General features: G+C 42.8%; 1 protein-coding gene and 1 pseudogene across 2 annotated transcripts in view; both read left to right on the top strand.

The window, feature by feature from the left end:
- nek7 (NIMA-related kinase 7) overlaps window positions 1-25,541 on the top strand; it is a 63,476-nt gene extending 37,935 nt beyond the window's left edge. For both annotated transcript variants that reach the window (XM_060876437.1, XM_060876429.1), the window contains 4 exons: window positions 1,651-1,758; window positions 6,553-6,647; window positions 20,207-20,320; window positions 22,329-25,541. In XM_060876437.1, coding sequence (XP_060732420.1) covers window positions 1,651-1,758; window positions 6,553-6,647; window positions 20,207-20,320; window positions 22,329-22,439 — 428 coding nt within the window. In that variant the 3' untranslated portion in view covers window positions 22,440-25,541. The remainder of the gene's footprint in view (window positions 1-1,650; window positions 1,759-6,552; window positions 6,648-20,206; window positions 20,321-22,328) is intronic.
- Window positions 10,222-10,340, top strand: LOC132857112 (5S ribosomal RNA; annotated as a pseudogene).
- Window positions 25,542-26,496: the final 955 nt, after the last annotated feature.

A 26,496-nucleotide genomic window follows, 5' to 3' on the forward strand; every position in this document is an offset into this window, starting at 1 on the left:
ACACAGCACACACACACGCATAGCACACACACAAACACAGCACGCACAGCACACACACACAAACACAGAGCACAAACACACAGCACGCATAGCACACACAAACACAGCACAAATACACAGCACACACACGCATAGCACACATACACAAACACAGAACACAAACTTCAGTCTGGATCTGAGTGTGAACCTGGCCGTGTTTACCTGTGAAGATTTCCAGTTCATTTCAGCACAGTTTCTGAGTGAACTGGTTGAATGTGTCTTTATCAGAACTTTTATTTAATTGCACCTTTCATGTAATCTGACCTAAAGTTATGTGCAACCCGGAGTGAGCTTAATGCCAACAGCGTCATAAAAATGAAAAGCGTGTGAGTCTTCTGAACATCTGATTCATTTGTTTTATTCGTGTTAATGACTTTTTAATCATTTCCGTCTCAGAAAAACATCAGGTGTGTGTAATTATTAAATACAATGAGGAGAAGAAGGCTTTGTCAACCGCAGCCTTAAAATCACTATCCAAATGAAATAGAATTGATTAGAATTAAGTTTGTGACCACAGTAAAGTTGCTCAGCGATTAAAAAAATAAATAAATCCATTTCCTCAGCATATTTGTCTGACATTCAGGAACAGAGCTACACCTTCTCTGTATGTCTTGTGCTCTAGGCTCCGCCCCAGAACCTGATTGACAGCCGTGTTAGAACACTACGAAGACACTCGTATTGATTTATTAGAGCGGTCACATGCCTTGTGTCCATGCAGGCAGCAGCACATAGACAGGAATATTTGGCTCCCTCTTCCACACTTAACAACGACGACAGTCAGATTATTAAAGCCTGTTAATTATTATAGTGCACGTAAACACGGAAGGTGGAATTTCTACGTATGATTAAGCCGATGGACAAGAAAGGCGCAGGACAGGATTGTTGATATTTAATATTATCTTTCAACATCTAGGTCATAATCAGAATGTATTTTATTTACATAACATCAGTAGTGAGTATTTGTGTCTCTTTGGGCAGACCAGTTGTTGTTTTGATGTTTATTTGAACGAATGATCAGACTCGTGTTTGTGTTTTAGAATTTAATTGGCCGAGTTTGCGTGACCTCATTTTCGATTCTCTTTAACGCACGTTTTTTGTAGACGGTATTTGCTGAGACACACACACACACACACACACACACACACACACACATTCACATACACACACTTTGGAAACCCCGTATGCTAACCGTACACCGATCTCGATCTTCCCTCTGCTCTGTCATTCAGCCCCCATACACGTGAGCCAGTTCACACGCTGAGCCGCTCCGTTCAGGTCTCGTTCTGCACATCACACCTCCGCATCTAAACATATGTCCGTGTGTTTGTTATCGCTGTTATGCCTCATGGCCCGAGGTGTTAAACCTGAAACGGTACAGTGTGCCTACAAGCATATGGTTCTGATAACGTGACACACACACACACACACACACACACACACACACTGCCCTTAAAATGAGATGTCTAACACTGCTCTCCTAGTCTATTAAAGGTGATTTATACCCAGTGCCTGCTTCCTTTTCCTGATTTAGTTTTCTACAGGCCACAATTCTTTTTCCTGCCTCTCCATAAGCTGTTCCATTTATCTTTGTATCTTTGTTTATTTTTAAAGATATTAAACCAGCCAACGTCTTCATCACCGCTACGGGAGTGGTGAAACTAGGCGACCTGGGTCTGGGCCGCTTCTTCAGCTCCAAAACCACCGCCGCACACTCTCTAGGTGAGCACTCGTCTTTCTGTCTGCTAGCTATTTTTAGTGCAATCTCTCTCTCTCTCTCTCTCTCTATCTTTCTGACTTAAAAAAACCCTGCTTCCAGTCTAAAACCTCAGAAAAGAGATCAGGTACAGTGGAAGGAGCTCCAGAGCAGGTTGGTATGTTTCATTAGGTCTTGCTGCGAACAGAACCATGTGTCTGTTATAAAGCGCCACTTCCCCTCCTGCCCCCGGGGCCAGTTAGGAGCAAAGCATTTCAGGATCTGTATCCATTTCATTGAGCACTTAGGGCCTTCCTGTTACCTTGACCCCTGTGACACATCTCCTCACGCATGAGCTGTAGCTAGAGCCAGTGATCACGAGCGGAAAGAAGTGTAAATGAGTGGGAGAGGGAGGGGAAAGACGAAATAAAAGAGAAAACAAGCCCTTTAACACCAGACGCTCCGTCTGGGACACCAGGTGGAAAAAAAAGCCGTGACGATCGTGTCTACATTTATGGATCATCTCAGTCTAAACAAACGTTTTCTCCTGTAACACCAGTACAGGACGATCTTACTATATATATTTTAGTTAACATTTTAAAATCTGACAATCGTTCAAAACCTCATTCACATGCGAGACTTACACTCGAGTCTTTCAGTAAGCGTGAGCAGCCTTTTCTCGCACCAGGCTGTAGGTTTGTTTCATCTCTTTTACAACAAAACAGCAGAGTCAGAAACGGCAGATAAATAAAAAAATAAAAGCGGTCTGATCCGAGTCCACAGCACCCTCTGCAGATCAGTCGAGTGAAGTCGTCCCTCAGACGGAGCCTGCTGAAGGAGCCTGATCCAGGAGGTTTTACAGGATGTTGTCCAGCACGGCGTCATGGATGGTGTCCCATCTTATCATTTCCTTCATTAGGGCTGTTAAATGAGTCTTATGGGTCTCTGTTTATACACACACACACAAACACACACACATACAGTCATTCTGGTTTCAGTAGAATTTGAAATCATTTGCATTAACAGAGCTGTCACATCACACCTCTATCTGTAGCATGACTTTATCATGGAGAGAAAGACAAAGCTAGTTTCCAAGGGATGATTTGCAGTGATGGTTTACTGTGTGTGTGTGTGTTGTGTGTGTGAGAGAGAGAGAGAGAGAGACCTTATCAGAGAGCTTACCTGCTGCTAAGAGATACACTGAGCTGTGTGTGTGTGTTGAGGGGTGTGTGTGTGTTGAGGGGTGTGTGTTGTGTGTGTTGTGTGTTGTGTGTGTTGAGGTGTGTGTGGTTAAATTCACGAGGTTAAATTCACCCAGGGGCACAGAGACCTGGCTCTATGTCTCCCTCTGGGTACACTAAAGTCCCCCTGTGCTCATATTCTCTCTCTCGCATGCTCTTTCTCTTTCTCTCGCTCTCTCTCTCTCTGACTCGCTCTCTCTCGCTCTCTCTCTCTCTCTCTCTCTCTCTGACTCTCTCTCTCTCTCTCTCTCTCTCTCTCCCCAGCTCTCTCTCTCTCCCCATCTCTCTCTCTCTCTCTCTCTTTCTCGCCCCAGCTCTCTCTCTCTCTCTTTCTCGCCCCAGCTCTTTCTCTCTCTCTCTCTCTCTCTCTCTCCCTCTCTCTCTCCCCAGCTCTCTTTCTCTCTCTCTCTCAGTGGGGGAGGGTACCAGAGGAATAGTGGCTTGACAGTTCATGCTGTAATGAGACAAACCACCGTGATAGAACAGTGCGATGCTCACTGGATGGAGCTCCGGATGGGCCTGTCAGTTCTCTCCCTCAGAAGTCGAGCCGCATCCTTTTAACTCTGTCTCCGAGCAGCTCCGCAGCCCACAGATCCAAACAAAGCCAAAGAGAGGAGTGAAATAGTGAAAGAGCGGGAAAAAAAATCACTCTATTCTTTGCATTTTCTGCCAGAGGCTCCTTCCCCTTTAAATTACTAGAGGTGGGGGTGCAGTCAAAGGAAGATTTTCAGAGGAATAACAATGCTAGAGGTGACGGTTAAAAAGAAGGAAGCCGGAGCGGTTTTATAATTAACAGCGGAAACGATCAGACGAAATACGTCCCAGCTCCACGTTCACATACACACCTTCACACTCTGAACTGTTTTAAAAACCTACTCTTCTTCACTAAAGGTCTTTAGATTACAATCATTTTGTCGTCGATCAATTATAGATTTTCCGGTAATTGCCATGATGTTTATTAGCATCTGCCCCCGCAGCAAAAAAAAAACGTGTTTCAGAACCTTCACAAACAATATATTCTCCTTTCATAACAATTCATCTTAATAAAATCAATTCCAACATGACTTTCAGTTCATTTGCATAAATAAGTGCTCTTGTCAGAATGCTCTTTTTTTTTTTTTTTTTTTTTTTTTTTTTAATAAATAAAACTATTTGCATAAGAACAGATTATTCTGAATCCTCTAACACCGGATGATACTCCAGTGTTTACAGAAGTGCAGTCAAACATCCCTTTAATGATGCAGTCGACAGGGAGGTTAATTGTTCCTGGATTATGTAAAATCCTATAAAATCAGAACTGTTTCTTGAATAATGCATGTTGTAAATTCTGAGAGTGCTTCCTGAAGGCCACGCCCACTGAGATCACCAAGGCTCACAACAAGTGACAGTCTGAGTGACTGATGCACTGATTTATGGAGAGCAACATGTGGAGTTTGACTGCTGTCAGAATCGCCGCTGCTCTCCGGGTGGGAGGGACATATTAGTCACTCCCCTGTCAATCACAGCGAAACGAACCAATCGTGGGTGTCTGCGAGCCGTATGTGGAAGAGGGCAGATATTACGTGAGCACACGTGTCGTGTCATAGAAATGTCTCAAAGTGTCACGATGATGTACCTGTGACACGACGCCCACCACTGACTCCGCCCATCAGCCGCTGGACTTTTCTCATTTGGAAGACAGGTGCATTCTTGTCCCTAATCTTTGCTCCTGAGATGAAACCTGTCCTGCCCAGAAGTCAGCATGAGACAGCTGTCTTCTAACAAACCGAATTTAGACCGTTGCATGAATCATTTCTGGATGATCTCACCTCAACCTCCATGAGGTGGAGGAACCTGGCCAGCAGAACAGAGTCTATCAGGAGGAGTTACTATCACATGAACATCTGACACCAGATGTGACTTGTGTGCAGCGCACAAATGCATTCATTCATCAATCGTTCACACAATAAACATAGTGTTGGTGAAAATCTCGTGTCGTACACATGCTGCTTCATAAGAAGACTAACTAACTAACGTAACTAACGCCGACTCCAGCAACTTCGAATACTGTTTTTCTCTCCTGAGAAGCTGCTCGAGTTTTAACGGCTTGTGTATTTTTAGCTACACACAAATTAAATCAAGGTTTTGTGAAAGCCAGCTGTTTCCTATCAAGTTAAACGACACCTTGCTGTGAACATCTCATGGAGCCTGACCCTCGCTCACTCACCTAGTGACGGCTTTCTTTTCTTTATTTATTTAGTAACGTTTTTGTGATTTTTCTTAATTTTTAGACTCATTCTCCTTCATTTTTTATTTTTTTTGTCTAGCATTATTCTTTAAATAAAAGACACATTATTAATAAGCTTTATTTCATCTATACGTCACCTCGGGTTTTTATTTATTTTAGCTGCTAAGCTAATTTGAAACTGGGGGGTTGGGCTGAAGCACTTTAAACATTAGTTTTATTTCTTTCCTATATTCTGTCTTGTTTAATTCATAGTTTTGTGTTAGTTACAATACACAGTTCATCACTTTCAGATATATTGTGTATCTTTTCTGCTCATCCTTAACGTATGATAAAACAGACCCAAGATGGGAACACACAGAAGTCCGAGGTTTCTGCTGGTCGTCTCTAGGTAGCTCATGGGGACCTGGTACTGGAGGAGACGAAGGTTTAAGCGTCCCTGACTGCCGCTGTTGTGTCTGTGATGGATAAAGACGCTTTCTGTACACGCGTGTGCATCTCTCAGAAAGACGTCTAAGCTTAAAGCTGTTTAATGTTTTTTTTTTTTTTTTTTATTAGATTAAAATCCAAGGTGGAATTTGATAGATTAACATGCAAAACAATGTCCTTAAGATGTTTATATATATATGTGTGTGTGTGTGTGTGTGTGTGTGTGTGTATATGTACACGTCCCATGTTTTCTGTGTATACATACACACGTTTTTATTATTATATATATAAAATATAATATAATATATGAAGGAACTTGGCTTAATCTCGTTTCAGCCCAAACCAGAATGAGATTTCTGATGATGTCACAGGATCAGTCCCAGATCTCCTTAATAGAACATTACGAGGTTTTCTCAGGAAAAGAGCAAAGACTATTTCCTGTACGCAAGTAAAACATTAAAACATCTGTCTGTTACTAAAAGCCTGTGGGGGCATCAGCTGAAATCTCTCCATAACGTTCGATCGAAATAATCTGCACCGTTTTTGAACTCCACAATCTCGTCTCTGTGATCCGTTTGTCCATTATAACGAACCCGGCTTTCTTAGGACGCGAGTTTGTTTCTGTCACTCGTCGCTGTGAGCACACACGGTTGAGTCAGGATCCCTTTAAGCTCCGAGCTCCCTCTCTCTCTGTTCTGTAGTCATCCCCAGCGCCGCCTTCTCTATCCGAAACCACCATCAATGAAGCATCCATGGGTGAATCTCTCGCCTGTACGATTCCTCACTTAGCAAACCAGACGTGACTCTAACTTCTGTGTTTCTCCTCTCTCTTTCTCTCTTTCTCTCTCTCTCTCTCTCTCTCTCTCTCTCTCTCTCTCTCTCTCTCTCTCTCTCTCTCTCTCTCTCTCTCTCTCTTTCTGATCCAGTGGGCACCCCTTATTACATGTCTCCCGAGAGGATACACGAAAATGGATATAACTTCAAATCTGACATCTGGTCGCTAGGCTGTCTGCTGTATGAGGTAATGTATAGAAAACCTTTCCCCACCTCTAAACACCCACACACCAAGCAAGTCGGTGGCCATTTTCTTTTGTGAGACACACACACACACACACAAAAAAAATTGTCTGTCGCCAAAATTACAAGTATGGTTTTCCATTTTACGAGGCACGCATCCCTGCATGGGAAACCTGGAGTGTGTTTGAATGCTGGAATGGAAATGCGAATGACGTTTCCATGTGTTTTAGATAAGACGTCTCTGAAACGATGCTGCCTGCTTTGATTAGGCCTCAATAAAGCATACCAGGGATTGAGTTCTTGTAAGTTGTGTAAAGGGCAGCGCCGGTTTTGAACCGAGATAAATGTTTAGCTGCTTAGCTGTTGTAAGCATCTGCCCACTAGAGCTAGCTCCCTTTGCCAGATTTGTGTTACAGTACCGTTTCTGCGGAACATTGTGTTTTTTTTGGTGTTTGTGTATATGTTTTGTAAATACGGCTTCTGTTTTTCTTGACTAATTAATTGACGTGGTCTGAAACAGACAGTTTCACATTTATAAATAGCAGAATCCTCACCATTATGCAAAACAGCACTTCTGTACGCTATTAAATATTTGTACACACACACAGACACAGACTAGAAATAGACACATTGTTAGTCCAGCACCCATTCTTCCCGGAATCCCCCCGAGTTGCCTTTTTCCCTTCGTCTTTTTTATCCGTGTTGGGGAGCTCACCAGTAGCCGCACCTCCCAAAGTGCCTGGGGCTGAAAAACATCCATCCGAGTTCAGCGCCGCTTGGAGACCGCACTTCTTGGTGCTAATTAGTCTCCCACAATGCACCGGGGCCGACAGTGTGCCATGGGTCAGCCGAGTGCATCGGGGAAGGGCTGTGATCTCTTTAAGCATCCACTGAATCCAGCCCTGAACACATCGCTCGCTACACTCCGAATCCCCGAAATTAAGCATTCTCTTATCTTGTCCCCCAATCTTTTGGGTCACATGACCTGAGGGAGAATGCTGGGAGGCAATGACTTGACATCTGCTTGAGTGACAGGTCTGATGATGGGCAAACCCGCTGGCGTCGAGCTTGATGCCGAAGCCGAGGCTGAAGTTATCGGAGCAAACTTGCAGCACAGAGAGTGGCTCATATCACACAGACATAGAGATGTCCGTTTTTTTTCAACTCCTCCCCCCCAGTGTTTTCCCAAACGTACTTTTTGACCCAAATACCCTTTGTCTTGTTAGGCTTCAGAAACGACCGCCATGTACTACCGCCACTCCAAACAGCAGAAGCACTAATTTGCAGACTTGCGCCACCTTCCATCGAGCTCCATTGATCTTCTTTGTGTGAAGGCCGAGCAGAACACACATAATTCTGCCTTTTGAAAGTATAAATCGTTCAGCCCCTCTGCCTTGGGGTTTTGGGGTCATGAGGCCTTGGTTTCAAACCATCAATACCTGCGCATTGTATTCCTGCGATCTGCATCAGTCATTCCGTTTGATGCAGCCTCTCTTTTGGAGCTCATTTATTTGCACAGCTGATGAGGATGAAGCTGAAGATGAAGGGTCTGTGCTTTCCGTTGCAGCTTGGTCAATACCATCAGAGCTTCAGCCGAGCGTGGCTTAATATTTCCATTATCGACACCTCACTTTGTATTGTGGAGAAAGTTTTATACCGAGACTCCGGACTGGAGAGATGTGTGTAGACAAACAGTGCCGTGTGTTTGTGCATTGTTCCCAGAATCCTTTAGTGCTAATTCACACCTCTGTATTCAGGAAGTCGTGATGCTTTATGTCGAGCGTCGGTATTTGTGTCTGACAGCTTTTTGATGCAGAGAATCTATTGTACTGGTGTGTGTTTGCTCTCATGTATATGGCAGCCAGCGTCGACTACAGTCCTGTTTCTCGTGATTTGCCCGTAATCGTCTCCGTTTCCGTTGCTAGGTGAGCTGTGCTGTGGTTACGTACCTGTGCTTAATGTGGTTACTCTTGGAATTTGGCTACCCCTGGTTACTCTTTTCCATGTGACCCTGGATATATGGGAGGGGCTAACACAGTGCAGACTGCTGATTGGTCAGACACTTTAATTCTTTAATAATAAATGTCTATGGCTGGAATTTCGTCTCTGTTGGCATGAAAATCTGTGTAGGGTAGTGTAGCGTCTGTAGTGTGGGCCAAAGCAGTGTTACCGACATATCCGAGGTATTCCACGTGTCCAGGTGTCTTTTGTCTCTTTCTCTCTCTCTCTATGTAAATTTCTTATTGTCTGTTAGTCGTTAGTTTGATCCTGATTCTGTGGATGTTGGTGTTAGTATTCTGAGTGTTAGAGACTCTGTATGCAAGGCTTCAGTAGGACCTCAGATGTCAATACCATCCAGTGTAGTTGGTTCTGTAACTGCCTGGATTGTGTATGTATAAAAAGCCCTTCCCTCTTATTTCATTTAAAGCCAACTTGAGGTTTCCATTTGCACTGAATTTCAGTTCAAGGTACGTGTAGTTTGTGACATTGTCAGCCGTTGGTTGTACCGACGGGTGAAACTCAATCTCCTTCTTGACATCTGGGTCTTTTCTGAAACGTTCAAACGAGTTTTAACTGGGTTTATAGTCAGTCTAAACCCGTGCAGGAGGTCAAGGTTCTGCTGTAGATCCTCTTGAGACAGCAGGACCAGATCATCTGCCTAGAGGAGGAACTTATAGAGGGACTTACAGTATGAGCTCTCAGTGCTGTTGATTGTTGGAGCACTTTTTTCCCCAGTTCATTACTGTGTCTGTAGAAGTGTTGGTGATAACAGACAGCCCTCCATCACACCATAGCCTTCAGTTTGCTTGTTTGCTGTTTTGTTCATACATTTATGGTTTGAGTGCATTCCGTTTATGATGTATGCTTGTTGCCTATACAGTTTCTGTCAGTTAGACAGTAGACATTGATGCCTAAATGAATCAACTGAAATCTATACAGCAAGCAGATAAACATGGTTTTGGTTCATATATTTGTGAGTCAGAGTGTGTAAGAGTTAACATACGGTCTGATGTTCTAAACTGACTAAGAATCTAGTCTGACTTTTGTTAAGCACATTATGTTCAGTAAGGAAGTGGAGTAAGTAAGTAAGTTTTCCCCAGATTTTGGATTGAAAGTGTCTCCGATCCTGAATACGGTGTCCTGGGCGCTTTATTCTGGGAGTTGCAGAAATGACCAACACTCAGAACACTATGGAAGGCTAGTGTTAATCTTGTGATGTGCGTTATTTCATCCTTTTTCCGAGGATGCCATCACTCAGTCATTAGTCTAATGGCTTTTGGTATTGCATATTTCATACAGATTATTTTTTTTCATATATTTGACTCATGACTTAATTTTTAACTTAACAGATTTAACTTTTTTTTCTAAGTCTCTCCATTTTGCATGGCTTCTTTTTCCTGTTCCGAAAATTCCAGCTGTACCAGAAAAGGTTAGAATTTACAGATTTAAATTTAATAGCTCAGGATTTTCTTCAGTCTTGCATAATTCTTTTGCCTTTTATTAAAGCTTTCCATGGAGAGGAATGCTGATGAGTTTAAAAAAAAAACTTATTTTTGTGAGCTTTGCTGTTGCAAAAAGCTTACGGCGATACCACTCTGAGAACGCCCGATCTCGTCTGATCTCGGAAGCTAAGCGGAGTCGGGTCTGTTTAGTACTCGGATGGGAGATTGCCTGGGAATACCAGGTTCTGTAAGCTTTTTTTGGGGGGAAGTGGTAGCTCAAGTGGTTAAGGCTCTGGGTTGTTGATTCGGAAGATCGGGTTCAAGCCCCAGCACCACCAAGCTGCCATTGCTGGGCCCCCAAGCAAGGCCCTCAACCCTCCCTGCTCCAGGGCCGCCATACTATAGCTCGCCCTGCGCCCTGACCCCAACCTCCAAAGCTGGGATCTGTGTAGCAAAGAATTCCCCTGAGCTGTAGTGTAATGTGTGGCAGTAATAAAGGCTGAATGAAGGCTAAATTTGGATGTACAGTTCAGATTTCATGTGAGCTTTGTCTGAAAACTCAGATGCATCAGCTCTCTCTCATATTATGCTCAGGTTACGATCAGCCTTACTGATCCCAAAAAAAATCACTCATCACTTCTAATAAAACATTTGAAAACAGTGGATGTATGGACCATCTTTTCGGATGTAAAGAGATACGAGACCTCAGTTCTTTACCGGTAGCAGAGGCTCAGAGAGGACGGGCCGAGTCGAAGGAGGAGATTCTGTTTAAGGAAGATTTTCACTGAGCTTGAGGAAGGAAAACCCCAATGAAATAAAAATCTGTATTACTCAGGGTGTCTTTTGCTGTACTCTCTTTTCTTCTCTCTGTCTATCCTTTCACTCTTTTTTTTAATTTTATGGCAGTGGTAAATGTGGGCTCTATAAACATCACTGGAATTATCAGCAGAAGAGCATTGATTTCAGAATTGATTGATTTTCAGAGATCTTCTTTCTTTCGATATTTTCTTAAAATGTTACGTATTATTGCATTAAAAAAGTATTTTAATGGTTAAAGTAGTAAGATGGAGGAGTTCCAGGTTGAGAAAGTTCATTTTTAATAATGTTTATGCATTTTCTAAACGATTAGATCATAAGGAGGTGCTTGTAGATCTGAGGGCCTTTTTACACCCGGTCACTTCATGTGTTTTCTCTGATCTGATAGCTATCTGATTTGTTAAAACTGTTCCATTTACATTAGACCACATAAATGCGTCTTGGTGAATCGGATATCAATCCGATCTTTCTACTCCTGCCCAAAAGGCAAATATATTTTACCTCATTTCTGGGGTAATTGAAACGGAACACACTTTGGTGTATGCGGTTTTCAGAATGCAATCAAAAAGAAGACGAAAAAACGTATGACGTTTATACTACAAAAAACAGCGTTTACTGTTTGCTACATTTTCGCTGGCGGCAGCAGCGCATTTTAAGACCAACGAGACACCTGGGTGAAAGATCATTTGCGAGTGACGTACTTCCATTTGGGAGGAGTATAGCGCTGACGTATGTGGCTTGGACAACCACATTCATTTACACCTGTCCAGTTTCATCTGAAATGCGTCCCAGACCACCTCCTGAAGTGGTTTGAACGATCAGATTTATGTCTCGAAAACGTTTCAGAGGGCATTTAGATCTGGTCTTTTTACCATCGGATAGCTATCTGATCACAGAAAACGCATGAAGTGACCAGGTGTAAAAAGCCCCTGAGGAAGCATTGGCCAGTGAGGATGTTGAGGTTGGTGAGGTTGTTGAGCATCAGTGGCAACTACACCATCGATTTTATTGACTGTATACATTTAACTATATTTAGCAAATGCTAATTTGCAAATGCAGAGAGACTTGTTCAAGGACCCAGCAGTGGCAGGATTCATTCTCTCCACCTTATGATCATAAGCCCAATGTCTTATCCACTGAGCTACCACTTCTTGCATTGATCGAGTAGCACACAGTTTGGAAAAAAGATTTTATTTCATTGCTAAAGTTGTTGTCCACATGAGCTTCAGTCATGCTGAAGAGGGCGAGTGGTCTGCGTTATCCAGTTTAAATTAGGTATTCACTTCACTTCAATATATTTGTCTAGCACTTTTAACAATTGTCTCAACGCAGCTTTACTGAAGCATAGAAACAGAATAAAATGATTTATTATAAGTTTAAACTGAATTTACTAACATCTCTATCTATCTTTAATGATTAAGCCTAAGGTGATGGTGGTGAGGAAAAACTCTCTGAGACGAAATGGAAGAAATCCTGAGAGGAAGCAGATTTAGAAGTGAACCTCACTGGACAGGAAATAATGTAATAATGTCATAACAAATGAATATGATGTGCTTTCTACAATGGTCTATATCTAAGCGGAATTGTGCAACCAAGAGCTCCCAAGGAACTAATAGATCAGCAACATTTCAGACACTAATTCCTTCCTGCCAAAGTCTTCAAATGTTCGCTGATGAAGACCCGAGCACAAGACTGACCGATGCATTTGCAGCTCATAGACAGTGTGATAATCTCTAGGTGGTTCTATCTCTAGCATTCCCATGGGTCACGTGATGTACATGCAGATCTACTGTATCTCTAGCAGAGTGACCACCAAGAAACACGACTCTAACCAACTCTGTAACTCTGTAGCCTAGTGCTAAAGCCTCTATTGTGATGTTATTGTTTCTTACTCCTGAGCAGGAGGATATCCAAACACTCCAAATTTGTTATGGGTCCCTAACTTAATGAAGGACCACCTCAGCTTCCAGAAGGACTGCAGTGAGGAAGAGGAGGTCTTTGGGTATAGAATCTATAGATAGATATAGGCAAAAAAATTAAATAAGGTGTTAGCTGAGTTGTCTTAATGAAAATGGCTGTTACCTCAGTTTCTTTTATTTTTTAGAGAATTGTTTTGAAGTGATGTGTGAAACTTCTTTACTTGTGGCCCAAAGTATAAATATCGTAAAAGATATTTTCTGATAGGTTCAGCCAAGATAGCTGTCTGGAAGTCTTGGAGGCTGCAGAAATTAAAATGGAGTTTTCTCATGTTTGGGTTGTGGTGAGAGAATGTGAGTTTGTGAGAAGAAGAAGATGATGAAGAGGAAAAAGATTCATTGTAATGAATGAAGGGGGGGGGGGGTGTTACTCACTGTCCCTCAGGCTGTGGCAGTGTGACAGTGTTGGGCAGAAGGAGAACTGTGTGTAAAATTTTTCAAACTATATTTTTATGTAATTTCATGTAAGTGTTTGAATTTGTTACACACTTTTGTAAGTGCAGCTTGTTCTACTCTGCATTGTTGTTGCTCTTGTGTGCACACGCTGTCTTTAGGGAGCCCTGATTTCTGTGTGCAGCTCATCTCGAATGCCTGTGTGTGAGGTTCTGTGTCGGTGCTCAGTCACTGGCTGGGAAAGGGCACTGCTGCCAATCTCAGCTCTCTCTCTCTCTCTCTCTCTCTCTCTCTCTCATTCTCCCTCTCTCCCCTTCATTCCTTCATTCTCTCTCTCTCTCATTCTCTCTCTCTCTCTCTCTCTCTCTCTCTCATTCTCCCTCTCTCCCCTTCATTCCTTCATTCTCTCTCTCTCTCATTCTCTCTCTCTCTCTCTCTCTCTCTCTCTCTCTCTCTCTCTCTCTCTCTCTCTCTCTCTCTCATTCTCTCTCTCTCTCCCCTTCATTCCTTCATTCTCTCTCTCTCTCATTCTCTCTCTCTCTCTCTCTCTCTCTCTCTCTTTGTCTCTCTCTCTGTCCCCCCCCCCCCCCCCATCCCCTCCCATCACTATCAGCTCACAATTATGTATAACTAATGAACAGCTAATATAGGTCCACACGACAGGACCATACTGGATAATTGCTGGATAACAGTTAAAGGATCAGCTGATGCAGCTGTGCACATTTATACCATTATCCATTCAGTCAGTCATACGGCAGTAGGACAGACACAGGTCAGTTATTGTTCATGAGGAATGAGGAAGTCTTCTATCTCAGTGACTCGGTTGTTCGTTCTCTTTGGGAAAAGTCCTTCTCCTGAGGATTACGCAGGACAGTTACCCAGAATAAACAACATTTCTGTGGGTGAGAACCTTTTATTAGAGAGGCGAAAGGAGACAAGCTACGACGGCGGAGAGCACTGTGGGTTTTGCTCCTGTGAGCAGTTCAAACTTGTTTTTTTTTTTTATTTCGTCAAACTTGTCTAGTTATCACACACTGAACGTACATCACTCATCTTACAGAAATAAAGATTTTTTTTTTTTTTTTAAATTCTCCTACACAAGCTTCCAATTTCACCCTGAGCCTTCTGAGATATGTGATTATTTATTATGTCACAGCATCCCTCCCTCCCTCAGCGCCACAGGAGTCCACGCTCTGGCTTTCAGTGTTGGATTTTACGACTCCTGAAATAAAAGGGTCGTCTCAGGCTGCCCATATGGCCCCGTTGGTTTGTCTTCCACCTACCGTCTCCAGTCTCTATTAAGTACAGACAGTGTTCAGATTACTGTATCGCTGCTCTCGTGGTCTGGCTTGGCTTTTCAAAGCGCTTGTAAATCCTTAACTGCTAGCTGCGTTTTGGGACATTTGGAATTTATATTAACATAAATCAAGACCTGCAGTCAGCTACATCATCATCCGACAGCAAACAACGGCTCCGGCTCAAGGATCAGACGTTTATCGTCAATAACCGAAAGCTTTGTTTTGCAGTTATTTTGTAATAAGAGTAAAATATGAACTCATACTAATATACGAAATTGTTCTCACTTCTTTTAATAGAGAATATTGAATGCTGAATACAGAAACTGTGTTGTTGCACTTGAACGTGTGTTGACTCCTGAGGGTTAATTAGAGCTCGGCTTTGTCGTGCAGCGGTTACATACAGTGGCTCTTAACTACTAATCTGAAGCTTGTGAGTGAGTTCAAATCCCTGTACTGTATCCCTGTACTGCCAGAGAGCCGCGTTGGACCCTTGAGCAAATCTCTTAGCCCTCAGTCACTCAACTGTGTGCTTCATTACAAGTACAAAAAAATAAAAATAAAACAACTTTTCCGAAGTCCTCAGAGTCTCAAATCAGAAGATGGACTTTTGGAAAATTGAACACGATGCCACAGACTCCAGTCCTACAAGCGTTCACTAGAGAGTCTTGTTTTGTTAATGAATGTAACAAAGACCCAGCTATTGTTCACAGAAATGAGTAAACGACGTGAAGGACCAGACCCGGGTTCAGTACATTATGCCCTTTTTCTCATCAAACATGCAAGGTTTATTTCCTCCTGAACACGAACACTAACTTAGCACTAGCTTTTAAAGGCGGGAATTTGTGAAGGTTGCAGTTTTCAGTCTACTGACTAGACACCTGGTTGTGTCAGCGGACCGGCATCAGCACACGGAAGCCAGAAGAGGAGAGCGTTCAGAGAATTAGGATGCTGAGCTCGTCTGATATCGTCTCTTTAGTAACGTTGCGTATTAGTGCGTCCACTGTTAGTGCCGTGTTGCCATGCAGAAAGAGGTGTAATGAATGGTCGTGGCTGTAGAATAAACACGCTGAGAGAGTGCAGTGTGCGGCTCAAGATTACATGACAAATACACAAACACAAAAAAAATACCTTTTACACTTTAGCACTTTTTGATTTTAATAATTTGTCTTAATGTAACAAATCTGGAGTGTGAGTGAAGAGAGTGAGTGTGTGTGTGTGCGCGTATAATTCATTTTTAATGCATTTTGATGTCTGCTTCTTTTAAAATGAAAGTCAGAGGAAGTAATAATGCTGTACACTGTGATTATAGTTAAACCTTGTTGGGATGTTTTGTTTGTGTACGTGTGTGTGTGTGTTTTGGTGTTGAGTTGTGGTTATATTCCACTACAGATCTGTGCATGGTCACCGATGCTCCCTTTTCCCTGGTTGCAGAGGTGGTGTGTGTGTGTGTGTGTGTTCAGTTGCACGCATTTCTATGTGGGTGTGGTGCCTTTGTGGAAGCGGATTGTGGCGTGTGTGTGTGTGGGTGTGTGTGTGTGCCCATGTGCAGTCAGACAGCAGGCCAGCGCAGTGTGTGTCGGACAGCTCTGGAATAACAATGAGGAGTGCCTCTGGGCTCCGGGGGGTCAGAGAGCAAGTCAATCATCTCACCCATCGAATCAAATTAGTCTGAAAAATTCAGGGGCCACGAGCGCAGGCTGAGCAGCTGTCAGGGCCACAAGCGGCCCACCACTAATGAACCAGATGAATAGTGCAAAAACTCCAAAATAGAAAACAGGACAGTTGACATTTTTCATCTGTCAGCAGCAGAGGATGCATGAAAACACAGTGGTCCTTGTTTAACCCTTTGTTGGCTGCAGCTGCTCCTCCTGCTCTCCCTGACGTCAAAACGCATGCTCACTACTCCTGAGCATGTGCAGGCACACACACAGTGGGGCTGAGATCACATGTGGTGTCCTGCTCGCCATACACACACACACACACACGGCTGCTTCAGGCTGCCTGACTTGCGTGCTGCAGAATTGCTGCACACTGTAATTACCCTGAGGAACTTTTTTGCAAGAGCAGCAGCGTATCGAACAGAGCCAGATGTTGCAGTAAAACTCCACCGTTCTCTTACATACCCATAGCTGGAAACATCCGTCTGTGTACGTCTGTGTGAGTGCGTCTGTGTGAGTGCGTCTGTAACGGGGCGGTCACATGTGCACTGTCAGTTAGAACAACTAATGCAGACTCACACCCAGGAAAATCAGCTAGAGAACATAAACAGGGTTCAGCGTTGGTGTAAAATCATCACCATCTGAGCAGAGCAGCACTTGTCTTCTGTCTGGGGTCTAACATTGTGACTGACCTCCTGATGCTGGACTCGTATCCCAGCAGTCAGAGCTACAGGAGCTGCTTGTGTGTGTGTGTGATCACAACTGTTCTGGACTCTGTTAGTGTTTGCGTGACGAACAGTGATAAAGTGTTAGGAGAGGCAAAGGCCCATTCCTCCTCTCCTCCTCTCTCCTCTCCTTTCCTCTCCTCTCCTCTTATCTCCTCTCCTCCTTCTCTCCTCCTTTTCCTCTCCTCTCCTCTCCTCTTTCTCTCTCCTCTCCTCCCCTCTCCACACCTCCCTTCTCCCTCTCCCCTCCCTGTGTGTGTGTTTGTGTGAAGGTTTGTGATCCACTACAGCCCTGACTTAGGAAGATAAAGGGAAGATTTAATGAATTAAAAACATTTCCAGAACATTTGGTTTCTTCATTAGACATAAAGACATAATGCCATAAACTCAGTTATATAAGAGGAGACTTGTGTTCACTGTCCGCTGTGCTTCAGTGTGTGCTTGTGAGTCAGCTGATTGTATGTCAGCGTTCTTTAGCAAGGCCTATGCAGGAGTTTCAGGTTAAATGACTGTTCCTTAGTACCACAGATAGGGACATAATCACAAACATCATATATACATTTCATGCGAAATGTTTGAATATTGGAGTTTAGGGGAAATGGCGCTTTTGTATTCCGTTCTGGTCTTTTATTGTGTTGTGTGGCTTCCTACATGTAGCCCCGGTTGTGTGTAAATATGTTTTTCCCCTCATGTCCATTCCAGCGATCTGTTTCTCATGACTTTATTGCATGTGAAGATGTCTGTGCGAGTTTCAGCCTGTTCTGATGACTCTACATCACTTGGACCTTCTTTAAACAAACAAAACAAGGCTCTGAGCTCATGGCTTTTATTATCCACAGGTGTTCTGTGGTGAGCTCTCAAAGCCGGCACTGCTGCGATTGGGTTCTCTCGCAAATCACTCGCTGCTCTGTTTGTTGTGATGCGTTGTTATTCTGTTTGTGATTTAATTTTGAAATCTTGAGGTGATTCAACATCAGAACAAGGTCACTGCTGCACTTTAGCTACAGACTACAGATTAAAACCTGCCTCAGTTAAAGGTAAAGATAAAACTGTTTTCTTTTAGTCGTGTCGGCGTTCTGCTTTCAGTGGAAGCTTCAGTCGTATGTGTACTGGTGTGAAGATGGCAATAAATATGTAGACGTCTCTAGAAAGGTAACATGCTAGCATGAAACGTACTGTTTGTTCTCGATAAAAATGTCAGGAACACGTGAAAATGCACCGTGGAAGCTGTATTTTCACAAGTCGGCATGAATTTAAATCCTGGATATCACATCCATCAATCCTGGAGCCAAGAAACAGAGTTGTTGTTCAGTCTGGGTGGGAGGTGCTGTTTTGCTCACACCCCTGTCACTCAGAGCGATACTAGCCAATCACAGGGGTTTGTGAGCCCTTGTATGCAGAAGAGGACAGACAGCACAGAGAGCGTTAGACTGCTGCAGCATTTTGAAAAGATATGGAGGTGGGTTCAAGTGACTCAGAGGAACCACAAGCCAATCCCTAATCCTCAGCTCATAGTGGTGTGATGGGGAGAGTTAAGTAGTTGGTAGGAATGAGGTGAGGTGAGGGGATGGGATGGGGTAATAGTTGCAATTGTGGAGCAGTGTCAGGCTCGTGCTGCCACATCCACGCTTCATTTCCATTTAGAGAAAAAAATAATACAGCAATCCAAATGGTGTCCCTGTGAGAACATCTCAGTATCACCTTACGGCCTCGTGGTCTTTATTCATTTCGATGACGGCATGAAACCGAGAACATGTTGTGACTGGTGGAGAAATGAACCAACAACTGGATTGGGGTCCGTCATTGCTGCTGCCTGTATCGGGATCACAGTAAAGCTTCTAACGTCACACGTTCATCAGGCTGCGTCTCAGCCGCTGGACATCTTCATTAAACCCAAAGCCTTCATTCAGCCAGGTCTGTTATTTACTACAGCAGAACTCCAGCCAGTGTGTCAGCTACTGCTTGATGAAGACTGAGTGGCTGTGCTTCTATTGTGCGCGTGAGAAAGAAGAGAAAGATGGAGAGGGCGTGTGCCTGAGAATGTTCTATGACAAAACCACAGCCGCTGTCTTAAACCTCATTGTAACTCCTGAAGCCACACCCGGCTTCTGCTCTAGACCACGTTCCAGTTCTGCAGCGTAGCTTACAAAGTCTTGCAGCGTTGCATAACCTTCATTAAAAGGAACATAAAATATTAAGGCTGTTGCAGACTATATTTTATAATGTCACCACTTTTCTATTAAAGATCGTTGATCATTGATTGTTCAGCTGCTTTAACTGTTAGAGCTAAAAACGTAATGATCCGACTTCTTCAGATCAAGTACAAGGTATAATGGAATAGAAGAGCAAAATAAAATTTGACCATAGCTTTTCATCAGAACACACACACACACACACGTCTCTGATTTTATTGGGTTGCTAAGGGAATGGCAGTGTTGATAAATGACAGAGACTGTGGGAGAGAGAAATGTCTGGAAACGTTCATGTTTGCAGTCACATCCCGGCTCAAACGTGGTGAATCTGTTCATCCTTGTTATCTTATTCGATCATTTTGTGTGTGATTAATTGTTTGGAGTTATTATGTTTTATCTTTTATACATAGACACACTTTGGTTTCCATTAAAAGGTAAACTATCCATAAATGGGAACGATAAAGGAATAATAAAGGACGGGTTGGGTTCAAAAATCCCATTTATTCGCATATGTTTATTAGCCCCGCCCCAAGCTAATTAACATGGATTTAAATATTAACGAGCTTAACATTCGAAAGGCGAGGAGAGAAGGGGAGAGAAAGAAGAGGAGCAGAAAGAAAGAGGAGAGGAGAGAACGAGGAGAAGAGGAGAGGAGAGAAGGAGGAGAGGAGAGAAGAAGGAGAAGAGGAGAGAAAGAGGAGGAGAGGAGAGAAAGAGGAGAGAATGGGGAGGCGATGTGTGTTTAATAAAGCAACATGAACGTGGAATTTGAACCATAACTTGTTCATGTGGAGTTTTATGTAAATATTAACTGCTTGTTGTATATTTTGTAACAGCGGCTTGTCTTTGTAGTTTTGTATTTTAGCTTTTATTTTGTTTAGTTTCTCAGAGTGTCTGGAATTAAACAGTCAGTGTCTGTGTGTCATCAGTCTACATCGTATGACGTATGACCAGGTCAGCGATCGAAGAAGTTAGAAGTATGGAGTGAAGACGGAGCTAGAAGCCTGACCTCTGCTCACTCTGGTGACGAAACCTAACAGTTTCTCCTTCCCTCCCTCTCAGATGGCGGCTCTTCAGAGTCCATTCTACGGGGACAAGATGAACCTGTACTCGCTGTGTAAAAAGATTGAGCAGTGCGACTACCCTCCTCTCCCGTCTGATCACTACTCAGAAGAGGTGAGAGCTTTCAGATCAGACACATCTACATGACGTTACATTACATACGACGATAAACCAGTGGAGAAAAACACAAACAAATCAGTATTTAAATTCATTTAGTCCAGTTTTAAAGCAAATATTAATCAACATATAGAAATAATTTTATTAATGATAATAATATGATTTATGATTTATGAATAGTTATTAATTAATTAGCTAATTAATTAGTTAATTTATTAAGCACAGCTTTTGCCTTGGGCCTTTTTATTATTTCTGCAGGTTAAACTGCACCAGAGATTTTTCTTTCCCCCGAAGTGGTCCGTTTATTACTATATGTAAAATATTTATTTTTTTAAATATATATTTTTATAAATATTTGCTGCGGAAGACATAAAATAAGCATTTAAGCCAGAATTATTATTTAAAATAATTTAATAAGTCGACTTAAAGTCTTTGATTGATTATGAAGAGCGATGTGTATATTTTGAGGTGTAAACACAGGTGAGTGTCCCTGGGCGGAGCGTCGGACCCCTGGGAGCCTCGGCAGCAGACAGACAGCTTTCACTCGCGGCAAGAAGACGTCTCGCTTAGATAAGAACAGTGTAATTTTTTCTTCCCAAGGTCACGTGGACGAAACGCAAACCCCTCCAAATAAATCTCATTACACAGAAAGAGGAGAGCAATGTGTGTCTCGTGCATGTTTAAAACAACTTCCTGATTAAATATTTATTTTGTTGTTGGTTCCAGCAGTCTGTAGGTGTTACTGTGACAGTCTCATGGTCAGACAAGTGAGAGTTTAGTTAATTGCTGGCACTATTCGGGGTTTACTAGATGACCTCTGACCTTGTTTTGTGAAAGTGCTGGATTAGTGGAGTCTAAGCTCTGGAGTCTATGCTTTGGAGTCTAAGCTCTGGAATCTACGCTCTGGCGTCTAAGCTCTGTCGTTTACGCTCTGGAGTCTACGCTCTCGAGTCTAAGCTCTGGAGTCTAAGCTCTGGAGTCTAAGCTCTGGAGTCTAAGCTCTGGAGTCTAAGCTCTGGAGTCTAAGCTCTGGAGACTGAGCTCTGGAGTCTAAGTTCTGGAGTCTTTCTCTCTGAGTTTATTTCCAGCCCAGCTGATGAAGCATCACCCTGATTATTCACTGTATGTTTCTAAACCTCCATCCACCATCATCAGCACCATTAGCTCAGTTCAGCATTCAGCAGATCAGTTTCAGTACTGCTGAGATGGCATCCACCCAAACCCGTGCCCCCCCAAGACCCCCCCGAACCTAAAACAATGCGCCCTGCAGCACAGACAGAAGGCCCGCATCCATCTCTGTCTGCGTTTAAACAATGCTCCTGAAGGCGAACGGCAAAAAACTGTCAGTCGCTCGTCTTTGGTGTGTCATTTACCATCTCCTGACAGACAACCCCTTTCCCTCATCACAAAATCTGTGACTCGCACCTCTTTGTTTTTTTTTTTTAAACAAGGTATATGAATATTTTACATATCTGCATCCAGATTTGCTCCCCACTCCCCAAGCCACCTTTTTTTTCCTTTCCCTCCACTAATTCAGCTCCGAGTCGGATTTGCATTTCACATGCCGTGCTGATTAGGAGACAGCGGCAGCAGCAGCAGCAGCAGCCAGGCCTGCGCTAGAAAGAGCCGGTTGCCATGGTGATTAGGTATTTGGGGATAGGGGTATTTTTTTTTCCCTTTTCTTTTTCTTCTTTTAATGATGCTGTTGTCGGGGCTGAGGTCGTTCTCTGTCTCTCAGTAGCACGGGAGTGTGAATTTTGGGGACTCGAGTGTGTGAGGCAGCGAGGATGTAGAAAGCTTTAGCCTTATTTCAACTCTGTTTCTCGGCTCCTAGAGGAAACTCGACTTCAGACACGGACTCGGACGGCTTTCGAGTTGGATTTCTCTCAGGAAATAAAAACTGTTTGTTACAGACCAGCAGTCGTGGTGTGTTTCTATATTGTCTTATTTTACGCTTCACCCGTTCTCTTATATATTATTTCTTTTCTCTTTTTTTTCCACGCAGCTGCGAAAGCTGGTAGATATGTGCATCAATCCGGATCCGGAGAAGCGGCCTGACATCACCTACGTGTACGAAATCGCCAAGCACATGCACGCTCTGACTCTGGCCAACTGAATCCATCCATCCATCCATCCTCCTTCTGCTTCTCCTCTCTAAAGCCCACTTCTGGATGATGTTCGCCAGCCATTTAAAAAAAAAATCTTCTGTGGCTCATTGGTTCATGTTACAGTCATATGATTGCTTCATTACTGCGAGAAGCTTTAATCCAAACATGTGCAGGGTGACTTTAACATCATTATCAACTATTAATTCTACTTCTGTGTGTAACGCAGAAGCCGAGTCACAGTAAGCGTAATTAACACACACACACACACACACACAACTTCAAACCAAAGATCAGATATGAGTATAAAATGTAGTGCATAAACCTTAAAAATGCACAAAACGGTTCTAAACGTTTTTTTTTTTTATCCGTATTTGTCTTGCACACAAAGGAATACCGAAGCCTAAAGTGTCTTGCTGTTCTGTGTGTTTTTTTTTTGGATAGTGGTACAGATGCTGCAACACCCCTGATTGTTGAATGTAATGGCTTTTTTTTTCTATCTGAAACGAAACCAAGCGTCTCATGACACTCCTTCAGAAACCCTACAAAAAGACCGAATGTCTCTCTTGGTTTATATAAAAATAATCTCATGTTCACCTGAAAACTCTTCCCTGATTCAGTGGCTTAAATTGTGTTTTGTAGTTCTATTAAAAGAGAATGAAGTCACGGTGTACATGTTGCAGGTTGCATGTGCTTTCTGACTAATCCAGTGCCTTCAGCCTTAAAGGAACAAGGGAACAAACTAGGTGTGAGTTTGTCGTATATATTCTCCTTCACAAGACCGGCTAGTTCTGTACAAGACTTCTGTCTGCATCAATCCCCGGATACCTTTTATTACTATAAAAAAAAAAAATTAAGCCTTTTATATCATTTTTGAATGAAACAGCTGTCTCACTGAAGCTAGCGTCAGGAGTGTGGAATTCTTCTGATGCCGTTATGGACAAGGACTGATGAAGGAACATGAATTAAAAGTCTATCAGCTTGACGATCTTTACGCTGATGATCATATGGCGAACGCACTTTGCGTCTCTTCAGCTAAGATGTATGACAGACACTGTGTTGCCGGGCTGAACCTCGACGCAATAAATTGCGCGAAGTGCCTTTTCTCACCTACACCAAACCCAGCCTTGTTCAGTCTGCTTGGCCTGCAGTACCTGATCAGATGAAATCTCTTTTCAACCTAATTAGTTTACTGTTGAGGTATTTTTTTGAGGTGTTTTAGGTTTTTTTTTCCATCAGGGGTTTGTTTGGGTTCCTTTTTAAGCTCATATGTTCATATATATAAAATATATGCTGAGCTCCGTAGGAGGTTTATTCACAGATCGGTCGATTTGCACGTCTCGCTTAAAGAGAACTTGTCCTTCTTACACACAGCAAGTTACTCCATTTCTCCCATTTGTCCGCCCAGACACATGTCTTACGACTCTCTCGCCTCCACTACGGTTCCACGATCCTCCGAGTTTCTTTACCTTTCTAACAGCTTTTTTGTACTGAACCTTTAGCATCTACAGAATGATTGATTTGCTGTGATAGTATCCGTGTAAAATGTTTTAAAGAGTAGTCATTTTAAGTGTTTACTTTTTGTTTGTTATTATTTAGCTATAATCGGTTTATTCCTCCTTTTTTTCTTCCTTATCATGTTAACACAATAACAGTTGCCTCCTGTTGCCTCTTAGAAGCATATTTATCTTGATATAAAACTCAGAGACAGTGAGGGATCAGGGTGAAGCATCGTCTCACAGAAGAGCTGAGGCGTGTATGTATGCGTGTATGCGTTTATTGGCAGCGCTTAACGATGATGTGTTTACATATGAAGCCTTTGCAAAACTTGACAGAGAATGTGCTGTGGACGATAAAGCGCCGGGGCATGTTCACTAGCGCATGGGGTTGTGGGTAATCTATATACAAGCCAAGTACACCATGGAAAGGAGAAGGTCCAGTCTGCTCGCTGGGGAAAGGACGTCACGCTGTTGTCCGGCGCTGCTGAACGTGTCTCGGTGCTTCACTCTCTCTGCTTTCACCCAAAATCTTTTTTGGGGTGGGGGGAGGGGCAAGGGGCAGAAAACCCGCCTGTTTATTTATTTATCATCTTTGTTGTTTTGATGTTCTTGATGTCTAACTCAAGATTACATCTTTTCATGTTAACTGAAAGCGAAATAAAACAGAACTTCTTTTATCGCACGATAGCTGGTGGATTATTTAGCGTTAATCTGATCTGGTGTTTGTGTGAAGCTGAAGTTGTGTAAGAAGGTCACACCTTCTCCTGGAAAAGAAAGGTGATGTATTGCTCACACATCTCACCTCAGCATGCTGCTCTGTCGTTCATTCCCCCATTCCACTGTGTTTATTTGGATCCTTTTGACAAGCGCCTCCTGCTAGCCCCAGAGCGTTATCCTGCGTATGCCGTAGCGGTGCCACACCCGTGGGAGTTCGTTTAGATCATTTCCCCTTTGGCCTGACGGAGGCGTGGCACCCCAGAGCTCTCATTTTAATGAATTCCAGGGGAGTACAGTTCAATTTCATCAAGGGAAATTGCTCCCCTGGAACAAGATTCGAACCGAAAACAAACAAATCTAAGTGGAGGAATTGATCTGGTGCTGGTTTGGGGCTGTGGCAGGTTCTTCACTTCCTCCTAACACACTGAACATGAATATGGGCTGTACACTGAGGGAGTTTGGCAGAGTTTCAGCAGACATATTGTACGTTATTGAGATGTTTTCAGGTCCCTGATATACTCGGACGAGTTCCACACACCCATCTAGTGGTAAGAAGTAAAGGTGCACGGATTTGTTCACATGAAACTAAAAGTGTTCAGATACGATTCGTGTCATTTCAGCACAGCTAATCTGCTAACTGAACACTGTTCTGAACATATTACATAATGCGGTTATTTCAGTAAATGCAGCTCCTTATATTTTCCTGTGAAGTAATTATCTAATGTATCTGTAATAAAATACTGGGACAAAATGTTCGTTATAATGTTACGGCTTTCATTTTAATACGATGATGATGTACGTTATGATGATAAACGATATACGACCGTATGTATAAGTTTAGGTGATTTTGGAGACGTTTTGGTGTAAGGAACGAGCAAAATAAAGGGATTTCTGTGATCCAGGATGTGTTTTATGATGTAAACTGACAAAAATCAACCATTTGTGTAATAATTGAACATCACATAAAGTAATGGGAAATGTTTTTAAAAAAAGTTTTTTAATTGACCTTAAAATCAGTCTTCAAACAAATGTTAAATGTTCAGTGATTGTGTCCTGAGGAGCGTTTAGTGCGTACACACTGTCACCATACAGGTTTGTGTTCAACACTAAACTACTGAACTGAAGTGCTGACAGAAGTTTAGAGATTTGTCAGTAGTTTTTTTTGCTCTGTGCTGAACATGCTGAGCTCAGACTTGTACTTCTCTCTCACACCAGGAATCTGTTCTGTTTTTATCTGTGTCCGTATCTGCCAGAGTCATAGGTTTGTTTTCTTTATAAACTCCCTTCTGTTCTGGCAGAGGAATCAGCTCCTGTTGTACCATCGTGTCAGGCATCGTGTCAAGCTGTTGTGTTGGAAAGTTTGTCACTTTATTGACGTGGGCATCGGTCCACACTGACAAAACCGAAGTTCGGAGCAGCGAGGGCAGAATAGACGCTGTATAAGAAGAGGAACTGAAGAATAGCCATTAAACACGGGGCTAAACATCTTTCTGGTTGCTCCCAGTGGACAGAGGGATGGAGTAAATACAGCTAGTTCTTCACTAGCATTGTTCTCTTGTGTCACCACATTCAAACATTAACACTTCTCTTTATATTTATTATAAAGCTTGCTTGGGGATATTTTAGTCATTTTTGCCTGGAAAAACTTGGAGGTGAGAAAAACTGGAAAATGCCTTGTGATGGCAGGAAGTGTGATATTCTACTGTGTGGATGACCTGCTGTTCACCTTATGAAGATATAATCTGTCTAAGACTTATGCACGCTGAATGGCGGAGCTGGCAGTTCGGTCGCTTGGCTTGGTGTCTCAAGCTAAGCTGATGTTGCTCGACCAGCAGAACATCATGCAAACGTT

The sequence above is a fragment of the Tachysurus vachellii genome, chromosome 1 (assembly GCF_030014155.1).
Source record: "Tachysurus vachellii isolate PV-2020 chromosome 1, HZAU_Pvac_v1, whole genome shotgun sequence".
Classification (NCBI taxonomy): domain Eukaryota; kingdom Metazoa; phylum Chordata; class Actinopteri; order Siluriformes; family Bagridae; genus Tachysurus; species Tachysurus vachellii.